Source organism: Loa loa (assembly GCF_000183805.2).
Source record: "Loa loa unplaced genomic scaffold supercont3.116, whole genome shotgun sequence".
NCBI classification, from domain to species: Eukaryota; Metazoa; Nematoda; class Chromadorea; order Rhabditida; family Onchocercidae; genus Loa; species Loa loa.
Window position 1 is genome coordinate 120,624 of NW_018108296.1, and position 11,802 is coordinate 132,425.

The window sequence follows — 11,802 nt, forward strand, 5'->3', positions numbered from 1 at the left end:
AAAATATCGAAATTTGAATCAATTAAGGATTTTGGAATGATCACTCGGCAAAGTCCTTGAAGCAAATAGTGGAGGATAGACTTAGAACGGTCAAGATGGCGGGAGGAAAAGACAAATGGATGAAAACGACAATCTAGATGGAACGAAGAAGGAGGGGAAAGAAATCATTATACGATCATTTTAGTGTGATTTATGCGGGAAATATTTTTTCCTACTCTTTCGAAGAGTTTCTAAATGAAATTTTGAAGTAAAAACTACCACATTGGAAGTAGTTCGTTTATAACCTTCTTATGGTACCATGTAAACTTCGCTTTATTTCTTGCTAAATGCACTGAAAACAAGAAGTGACAGTTCGACATATCCAAGATAATACTTGTAATTTCTAAAGCAAAATCTGGATTAAAATTTGAAGAAGATTTAAATAGTTCGAAGCGTGAATGTGTCGACAAAATTACGACGGAAGTCATAATTTCAGAGTATTTTCGGACATCAAATTACGACTAAGACAACTATACAAGCAAAAAAATTTTAAACGAATGATACCTAAACATTTATTAAAAGAATGTTAAACTCAGATCGTTGCGCCTAAAAATGAATGGATAATAAGTGATAGCTAACAAAAACTAGATGTGGACAAGAATGAAATCAACTTAAAAATTTTTTGCACAAGTGTCACGCCATGTCTCATTTCAAGTGATCGAGCAGAACAAACTTACTGTATTTTATGCGTCACGAGGTCAAAAGTTTACATTTTTAAAGTTCGTATACATTGCTATTGTTTTCATTAAAATTTGAAAACATATGATTGTTTGACTTCCAACCATGATAATATGCCTTGAAACATGTCCAGTAGTTGTATTTCTTATCCGCTTAATAAGCTCAAAATAATCTGAGAAATGTAATGTTAAATTAATGTAAGATTTGACTGCATTTTAAGCGAATGACAAATTCTATGACCCTTTGTTAATATCAGTGTTATCACAAAACCACCGTATTTTTCATGAATCGATGGCTATAATAATGGTCAATTCATTAATGGCGATGTGACAGAGATGAAAGAGATTGACATTTGATGATAACCAAAGGCAACCTTGAATTGGATTGAAGGAAGAAGAAAGAATTGCTTATTACCTGCTATTATATGACCATGCTCACAATGCACAAAAATAACTAGCGCAAAAATAGCTTCACCTTGTTAGCTTCGTTAATTAAGACGAAAGAGCAGTGGATTCACAACATGTTATAGCAAAAGTAAAATGAGGAGGACAACGGAAAATTACTTGCATTATATTTCAATGTTCCACAATGATATATGAGGAAATAAAAAATACTTAACGGTAGAAGACTTTCATATCATGAAATGGCTGTTTATCCTGCAAAACACTCCTTATATGATCCCTTAAAATATTTGAAATCTTCGAAATGCTTTTGTTTTTCATTCAATTGAATAGAAATGTTAAAGAATGATTTCAATTCGCATAATCGCTACCATTTCAACTATTACCTTACATCAGTGGTAGAATGAATAAGAAGTTTCGGGAAATATTTCCAGAAATAATCTTTCCGTTTCTTAAGCCTTAACAATAATTATATTATTGTACTGAACACTTACCTTTTTAATGAATTCAATTAATGAACAACAGATTTTAGAGTTTAATTTTGTATCCAAACTGTTCAGCAGGCGTATATGGAATTGTGAAGCATACTATATGAAAAGTCACCATTCTATGTTCAAAACAAACGTTGACAATGGTGCGACAGCAATGAAAATTTCAGAGTTTACGCAGCTGCCTCAGATAGCAACTGTGATGGTAGCGTAATCATAAATATACATCAGCGGATCAGAAGCAACGAAGGAAGGTAACCACAGATGCAGCGCCTCCTTGAGAAGAATTCGGAATTATCTTTCTACAGATTTTCGAAAGATGTTTAACGTTATTTGCTTTCAGCAAACAATATTACTGATTACTTCTCGACAAGCAAATAGTGCATGAAATTCGAGAATTGATAAATCCGACAAGTCACTGCCATGTATCAGAACACTGCATTTTCTCATAAATCACATATGTGTGAAAAGAGGATGCATGATAACATTTTTTTGATTACAACTAACTGGAAGGATGGGAAAAAAAACCTTAATTTTTTGCTTTTTGTTTCATTAGAATTTAGGCAATAAAATTTTTAATTTGAATTTTAGAAGGGAATATAATAAATAGATTGACAATAAAAGACTACTAGAGGAAGATAAGAAAGATAAGAAAGATAAGAAATCACAATCTAAAACAGACAAATTAAAGTAAAATAATGCAGGGGGTATAAAATGGAAGCAATATGAAGTATGAATTTTGGAATTATTCTCAAAGAATGTTTCCATACTTCACGTTTCGCTGTCCTTCAACATTTTATCTAATCGTTTAAACGGCGACCCTAAAAAGAAGTACATACTTCAGCATTTTAAAAAATCAATTATTCAATGATTTCTAAACAGTAGTCAAAACAATTTCTAATTAACTATTTCATCATGAGATTTAACAGCAACTATTTATTAAATTCCTACATTTCAGCTGACCGAAATTCATTTACCAGTTAATTTCAATTTCTTAATGACCTCTGTATTCTTGAAAATCTATTATAGTAATAGATTCATGTAGGGGAAATTTGAAACTGTTCGACATAAATAAATGAAACAATGACCTGAAGGAGGATGAGAAATGAATGATCGATCATTAAGACATCTTAGCCGATCCCTACCACACTAAAAATTGAGCTAAACAAGAAAATAAAAAAGCGTATGGCGTAGTAAAGTGTTGTATTTGATGGAAACAACACAATAGAAGTGAATAAATGTTTTTATCATCGGCTTTTTTCTTTCTCTAATCGATGTGCATTAACAAAATAATATGTTAATTTTTTTTTCTTTGGCAAAAAACTATTTATATCAACACTAACGACAACCAGAAATCATTTTTTTGCTTGTAAATCTTCATTCTTTTTAGTTGAGTTTTGGAAGTAAAATTTGGAAGAAAAGTCGCTCCAATTAATTTCCTATCCGATCAAATAGAAAACAAATAAAGACACTTACTTGAGTTCTATGGAATTAATCCTCTCAATTAATTATAATTAATGAGTAATGATCGAAGAAAGAGAAATCAAGAAGCAATGATGTGCAAAATATGAAGTTTTGTTGTTAATTTCAAAAGAGAACAACACTTATTTTTGGTGAAAATTTGAAATGAACGGATAAAATAATACTATAATGATAAATGGGCGGAGAATGGACAACTTCGCTGTATATTATCATTACAAAACAATTTATCGCTCTTCTCTTCGCCTTTGGCCTTTTCTCTATTTTTCAAGGACTTCCATCCCCTCCCAATGTTGACGCCTAAGGAATTGGTGGTCATTTGATTGGCGCTTCTGCTCAGTACTGTAAGCTATGCATGGAAATGAATGAACACAATGCTGCGCGATTTATATTTACTTTTTTGATAGTTCAATCCTTCAGAGAAATTCTTTTGTAAGTTTTTTATGAATTTCGGAAATCAAAAACTTTTTGAAAACGTCTTCTTTTCAAATATGTGAAATATAAAATTCTTTTGAATCAAACTTAAAAGGAAGGTCATGAAGATTTCATTTTAAATAACGACGGAGCAAAGCTGTAAATATAATTTTGATTGCATTTATCTCCACTTTCTATTCTTTTCCTCAGATGATATTTGTGTCTGACAAGCTTATAAAAGTTTTGAAACTTTTTAAAACAAGGTTTCCTATGATCCATTACTTTTATAGCTTCATATAAAAATATTTCCTTATTCAATCCAAAAAATTTATGCTAAAAAACGTTGCATGTAACGAAAGATTAATGATTTTCAGAAATACCAACGGTATGCAGAAATCTTGTGTGAGGCATTCAATTAATTCATTGGCATAAAATGTGGTAGATAAGAAACCTAAAGATGAATTCAGCGGAAAGCACTGTTAAGAGGGCATTGCCTATTTAAGGGGTCAAGAAATTCGTCGAAATTAATGAGGAAGAAAGATACTGATTGATGAGAAATACAATACAATGTAACGCTTTCATCTAACACTGCCATATTTTCGTGATCTTTAGCGCTTTTCCCTGTCCCCCCAATAACACTTATTTGAAGGGCCTTATCATTGTTACGAAAACAAAACATTCGAATGATGTCCGAAAAAGAAAAGGATGCTGTCATCCGAAATAAAGACCATCCTACTCTCATAATTTGACCCGAAATGTTACCTTTTATTTTATTTTCAACTTTTACTAACCAATATTTCCAATTAATTACCTTCTAGGCAATAGGAGGAAATGATAGTTGTTTCCGGAATGTAAATGAAATTCAGGATGTATACTGGTGAAAACAAGACCAAGTCAATGATTGCTTTGATACTGTCTTATTAATACAATGCTCTGTAAATCGCCATCATGAATTGGTTGCTTATAGAATTCACAATTCAATAAATCTGGTGAAGCCATCAATTTAATCACAATATCTTTTAACTCCTGTAAATCATATAATCCAAAACATCAGTCTTTCTTGACCTTTTCTCCCTTCTGCAGATCATTATTATCATCTTGCTAATATGGTGCTGCTCATATTTAAACAAATATGATATGTTCTTGATAATCGCATTTGCATCATCGATCAGCTGGTAATTAATGAAATCGTATTAAAATTCCGCTTGAACTTTGAGCATTTCAGATTAATGAGAGTAACTAGAAAACATGTTTCATAGAGTGTAGTATGGAGAAAATGACTCAACAATTTGGAATATTAAAAATACGCTTTTCCTCAACAAATGAGTTATTTCTCAATTATTCAGGAAAAATAAGCCAGAAAAGGTTTTCAGGATCGGAGAGTGTTGGTTGTTTCGATGTTCACTTTTGCAATTGTCAAAGAATAAATAAAAAATAAAAAATAAAATACTTTAACTGATAAAGTGAATAAATAGATAAAATATATATATCAAACATCCCTGATACATTTCTACTTTCTACTCATTTCTATTTCTATTTTACTTAACATTGCAGAAGCGAACTTGAACCTATCGAAGTGATAATTACAATAGTTCAGATTAGTGGAATGATGAAAGAAATAATTTGAAAGGAAAGAGGGAAGACAACTGGTAATAAAGTTATGTGATGAGACATTAAATTCTGTGATAACGATTTGTGGAATTTCAACAAAAATAGTTTAGAAGTAAAAAAAGTTGATAAGGCAAGTAATTTCTTTGTTTGTAAGATAATATAGGCATGTTGCTGATTGCATCAAGGCCTCTATTTATGATATTTAATAAACAAATGAAATTTCCCCTCGAAGTTATGAGTCATCAAAGACGACATTTTGAATGTTGACGTAAAAACTTCCAGTAAAAAACAATAAAAATGCAAAATATTAGGAAACGAACATTACTGCATTTATCTTTTAAAGATAAAGTTTGAATATTTTATTATTGAAAAAAAAAGCTTAACAACAACCTAAGTCTTAAAAAAATAAAAAATTTCAAACACTGTTGAAAAATTAAAAGGACCTTAGTATAAAGTAGAAGTCCCTCCAATTCTTTATAATACCTAAGGGAACTTTCAAATATTTTAAACTTTCTTGCAGTGGTAGTGAAGAGAAATAAAAAAATAGAATCGACAGGGAGCGGCGATTCGTGATTTCTTGTTAATGCAGTTGATATGTCGCGGAAGTATCAAAAATAGATGAAAAAATGATTCTAACAACTGTCATCAATTCACTTAACGACAAATTCATTGAAGGTTAATTCGTCGTGGTAAGAAAAAGTATGATTCATACATACACTACACTGAGTGGAAATCATCTGAAAAACAATTTATTGATTTAATTTTTATCAGGGAGATGTCATATTGATCACAAACGATAAATTCCAAACTGACAAAAATTATTCCAATTATCTATTCTGAGAGTTTTTTTGCGGTTTCTTAAATCTCATTTTTCCTGATATGAACAAAGTATTGTGTCAATTCCCAACATCTATATCTGATATTCTGGTATACAGAATGTTGAGATCGAAATTTTCGGTTGCATAAACGGGAAGGAATGACTATGAATAATGAATTTGGAAATAAATAATATGGAGAAAATGAGATATGTATTTTAAAAAGTAAAAATGCAATTAAAATTAAATTCACTCACATGTTGGACATATGAAAAAAGTAGGGGGCAATCAAGTAAGTAACAAAGCGACACTGCAATTGTTCAAAAATTTTCCAAATGGTCATTTTAGTGAAAAAAGAAAAAAGAAAAAATAATGAAGAAGAAAGTGTGAAATACACAGTACTGAGGCTTAACTTTCAATCTATAAGGTAAGGTAAGGAACTGATTTACTTTGTTTTACCTTTCATAATTTTGCAATACATTTTCTCAAGTGCTTTAGAATGAAATAAATTATAAATAATAAAAGTAAAGAGTGAATTATTATTATTATTATTATTATTCTCTTTTTTTATTTAGGAAACAGTTATGCTATAATTAACGAAGGGTAACTGAATAAGATTTCGGAGGAAGAAACTTCTAGAGCAAAGGAAACATCGTTAAGTGGATTTCTATACTATGCCTATTACATGGCTAGAACTTGATATTATAATCATTATGATCTGGAATTGAGAACTTAAAAACATTTATAAACAGTGAAAGAAATTAATTTTTTTCCAGCAGTACTTTTCTACTTTAATCTCCATACAATAAGTAAGGGGCAAATGTAAATTTATGTTATGGTGAGAGGAATTGAGTGGTAAATGATATGTAGGGGGAAATGACACTGAAACAAAAAGAGAGGAATCTAATTAGATGGACAATAATTATATCAATTGTCGACTGCGGTAGGAGACTCATTTGAAACATATCATACTAGAAACTTAGTTGAGAAGCTAGAATTAGCAATGTTGAAGAATCAAGCCGAAAATATTGCATCTTTTTGCAGAATTTGTGAACGAAGATAGATTTAGGATAAGTGTTTACCTTTAAAAGCAAAAAAAATTACAAAAGTACTTCTGAATAAAGTAGTTTATATTAGAAAATACTTAAAGTTGTCATAGGTCACTAGTATTTTAACATATTTCAAAAGCTCAGCAGACAGTTTAAAATTAGAAACTTTTGAAATTTGAAACAAATTATAAATGAAGTGTTTTATATGGACAGGATGAGCAAACTATGCATAAATAAAACCTCTGATTCCTCCTTTTCCTTTGAAATTTTTTGAGAAGTTTCGACTTTATTCTTACCTACATTTGTCAGAGAAACAGATGAAGCGTAATCTGATAAAACGGGAAAGTCTCTCTATGGGTATGTATGTGTCTGTCTGTCCCTTTCATAGACAAATAGACAATCAAGACGGAATTTCCGGGCATAGTATCTGTTACAGGAGGACATTGCTGGGCAGTCTTTGTTTCTGATTCTTTATCAAACAGATGTTCAATAATGATAACTGATCTGAGGAACAGAATAAATAGAATGCTTGAAATTAATTAATAAAGTTAGAGGTCGAATTAGGAAGCTAGTCGCGTTGTTAGCTGATCAGAACTTAAATCTCACACGTGACAACGATATCAAAATCAAAAATACCATATTTCAGTACAGTATCAGCCGCTGGAAATATGGCGTAGAATAAAATTAGTAGATAATGTTGTGATAGATAACAATGATAGATAGATGTCTTTTTTGTACTGATAACACACATGCAGTGCAGCATGCTAATCTGACTTATTATAGCTTTACTTATGTTAATTCATTAGTGATTTTGAATTCATGTGTGCAAATACTCATCTGCAAAGATATGATAATTTATGGCATCAGAAATTTTAATCTTGAACTACCACAAAGTTTAAAAGTAGTCTTAATGGCGTGTATATATTCTAAATACATATATTTTGTGGTGATCTGCAGATTAATTGATGAATACTTGTGATTAAGTCGTACTTTCTAGTTTATTTGAAAAAGGCTTGAAAGTAACTTCTATCCAAGTTTTACAGATGTTATTAAGTGGAATATGGATTTCAAAATTTTTGATACTCACATTTTGAAAAATCCAACCATTCCTTATTATCACCGTTACCAAGTGCATGAACAAAAAAGAAGTGCTGATAATGATTACTTTATACCAAAAATAATTGAAATAATCATTTCATTTCCTTTAATCTTCATAAATTCAATAATTTTGCTGTTACCATCGCAGTTACCGTCGATAAGCCATGTAAAAAGCGTCCATAATACTTCGTTATCAGCGCCATCAGTCATAACACTTCACCATTAACAAGAAGCTTTACGTAACAGTAGATATTAAGTGCTGTGACAAATCCATCTTATTGATTCAGATTTGACTCGGAATTTGAGTTCAATTTGTTATAGATTGTTATCCCTCAAAATGTACTTCATAATACTATGGTCAACAAAGAGTAATATGAGAGATATAACAAATTATCTGTTTCCAGATATAAACGAAAATCATACTGTTATCATGAAATTATTGGTAATCTTTACGTAAATCGTCAATTTTGTAAAATTCATGGGAACATATAAAAAATAGATATTTAAAAAAGTGTAAGGAAAATCAAAAAACAACTTTACCCCTCTTCTCAGTCCCTTTAATTTCAATATTTTTCAAAATTGTTATTTATATAATATGCCTTGAGTTTTTTTGTAAAATGTTGTCTTTTTTATAATTGTTCAATATTTTAATAGCCAAAAGAAGTAAAATAAAAAAAAAAGCAAATAAAAAATTGCAAATGAATTTAAATACTCCCTACAAGGACAGTCGCATCGTTTTCAATCAAAAGATCTTGAGACTGTTAGTTACAAGTGTAGCCGTCCAACATTATAATTAACAGATATATATATTAAAATTACAGAAATGAATTATCTTTCATTTTCAAACTTCGGTAATTTTTTAATCAAAGAATGGAATCTTGGAGGGAAATTTTACTATTACTATCGAGAACTCTCTTGATGAATTATCAGTCACTGAAATGTGAAAAATTGTGGGAATTAATCAAAACAATATCGAGAGGAAAGTTCAGGAGAAATAATGAATTTCCTAGAGCTATAAGAACGAGTATTCATGAAATTTCTTTGCTCATTCATTCTAAAGGAATATACCAAAATTTAACAAAGAAAAACTAACATAATCTGGTTCCGGTTCCTGATATTCTTTCGGCACTGATGTATACATTTCCATCACACGGTTTCGTTCTTTATTCCGAAATTGTTTTGAAATGTTAATAGACTGTGGGCACATCCAATGATTTCATGATCTTAAGCTGCAAAATTACAAATATCGATGAGGATAATTTAAATCAGTTATAAGTCCACTTCACAAAAAGTTCAAAACATTTCATTTCCAAATCTCTGAACTTTCGACTACTACATACGACTACTACGACTACTACTACATACTACGACTACTACATACGACTTTCGATTTCTACGATTACTACTTACTACAATTAGTATATTTAAAAGAAATAGGCCAAGTAAACAAGGCTTATTTTCGAATTAATATTGGTTTATTGCAAACAGTAAATGACAATAAATTTATGGATATTTTCAAAAGAATATCAGAAAATTAATCAGTTTTTAAAGATTAAATCGAATGAAAAAGGGAACCTGACATATGTGTCCTCTTAGCAAGTACACCCGTCCATTCGGCACTTCTCTAAAAGCCGGTTGTTTTAATCAAAATATAATCAATCACTAATTTCTTTCAACTTTTTCAAGTTTCTTCCCAAAATAAATGATGCGAAATTCTAAATGATACGAACATAAGATTTATTAACTTTTTGGCAATATACAAACAATTAAAAACAAATGTTTTCCACAGTGTGATTAGATGATAATTAAGAAGTTTAGATGATAAAACGCAAGAATTTGAAATCTTAAGCGGAACGAAATAGTTTAACGACAAATATCGAGAATAAGTGGCGACACAGTTGCTATACAGGGATTAGAACAGCATAGTACTACAGCTTAGCCTAATTTGCGGTCATTCGCAGATGAAGTTAAATTTAATCTTCGCTATAAACTTTCCTTTTCCTCCGAAGGTAATTTAAGTAATCATCAATGCATAACAGGCAGATCTGTCATTTGGAAAGATGTCATTAAATCAATTTGCTCCTTCCACTACTTTTGCATATTTATCATATAATTTCATAACATAATTATATTGTTGCAAAATGCCAATTTCATATAACAGATGTGCAATGCGTTACTTACTTACTTCTTATATAAGTTACATATAATTTGGGACATCTTCCAGAAAAAATCAAGAAAATCCAAAGACTTTTTGATTTCCACAACGGTTATCCGACTTTGTCATAAACAACAACACAATTACCATTGATACTTTATTGATGTTTATCGTGATGAATATTAATCTTTGTCCGAGATCCTGTACATAAGCGGTTAATAATTGTTTAAAAAGTGTAAGAATGAACCTAAAGAATTATCAATAGTTAAGTAAAGTATACACAATGTACTCATTATGAAATCACTCTTTAAACATCAAGCTCAATCAAAATGACAGCCAATATTATCAATACAATAGTATTACAAACATTCCGATGCATTCTGTTTACTCAAGCAACTTAAGCTTAACACAGCAGTGGAATGGAAGAGCTATCCTTTCAAAATGGGAAAGTCTAAATAATCGATAGAGGTGTGACCATCAAAAATTAGAACATCAAAGGAATTTATCGATCCGAGCAAGCGATCAACATAACCAAGAAGCAAATTTATCAGTTGCTTGATTTAGCTTTCTACTAATTAAGTTTTGATTACTTGAACCAGAATGGTATGAAGTTGTGAAATTCTGTAAAGCACGAATGGGTAAAAAGAGATATCAAAAAGAATCATCACTTAACATTCGGTTCTCCTTCACCAATAGTACATTGGTTGAACAGAAATCATTCACTGTTGTCCATAAACTCTTTCCTCACTAGAAAAAAGCTCGGCAATTTAAATCTGCTAATCTCAAAGATTCATTTATATTCAGACTAATCGTGCTGGAAGTACTCAGAAAGCAAATCCGAAGAAGGTATGGGTGAAATCGAAAAATTTCTCACTTTTCTGTAAATAACCAAAAGTTGAAATAGAAATGGACGAATGACTGACACATCAAAAGCACGAAGAGATGTCAACAAAACAAAAATAGCAGAAACACAATATAAGAAACGTTTACATAAGAATTATCAGTAGTTCATCATTAATCACACGAAAACTAATAGCGCCATTTTTCGCAAAGGGTCAGAAGGAAGAAAAGTCCATGAATAAGACAAAGCATTGATATTGATTTCCAAAGCACCAAAAGTAAGACAATATGGTCCTGCCAAATATCTGAAAAAAACCTAGAACGGGAGGAAGAGTCACAGAAAACAACTGCGACGATCGGATTTCCTATTCGAAAATTTCTGAGATTTTGAATTTCGCAATAATTTCAACCCAATTCAAGGCATTACTGAAACCTCTATTACATTATAATAAGGGTATATTTAAGACTTCAGTCAGGTTCATTTATTTACCATACTACATTTTTCCTCCTCTATCCCAATTTCCATTTAAACATCGGCTTACGTTTTTTCCGCCATCATGAACCCTTTCCGTTCCCCGATCAATAATGCAACTGCACCTTTCATAAATTTCTTTTTGCTTTGCTTCTGCAACTACGAACTATTTTAGAACAATCAATCCTACATTCTTCCTTACTTATATATATATATATATAATAAAAATATATATATATATATATATATATATATATATATAG

At 30.6% G+C, this 11,802-nt stretch overlaps 1 protein-coding gene across 1 annotated transcript in view; it reads right to left on the reverse strand.

The window, feature by feature from the left end:
• The window catches only part of LOAG_17705 (hypothetical protein), a gene marked incomplete at both ends in the record, with an annotated part of 24,673 nt that extends 15,394 nt beyond the window's left edge, over window positions 1-9,279 (reverse strand). Inside the window, one exon of the mRNA XM_020450367.1 lies at window positions 9,166-9,279. Coding sequence (XP_020305964.1) covers window positions 9,166-9,279 — 114 coding nt within the window. The remainder of the gene's footprint in view (window positions 1-9,165) is intronic.
• Window positions 9,280-11,802: the final 2,523 nt, after the last annotated feature.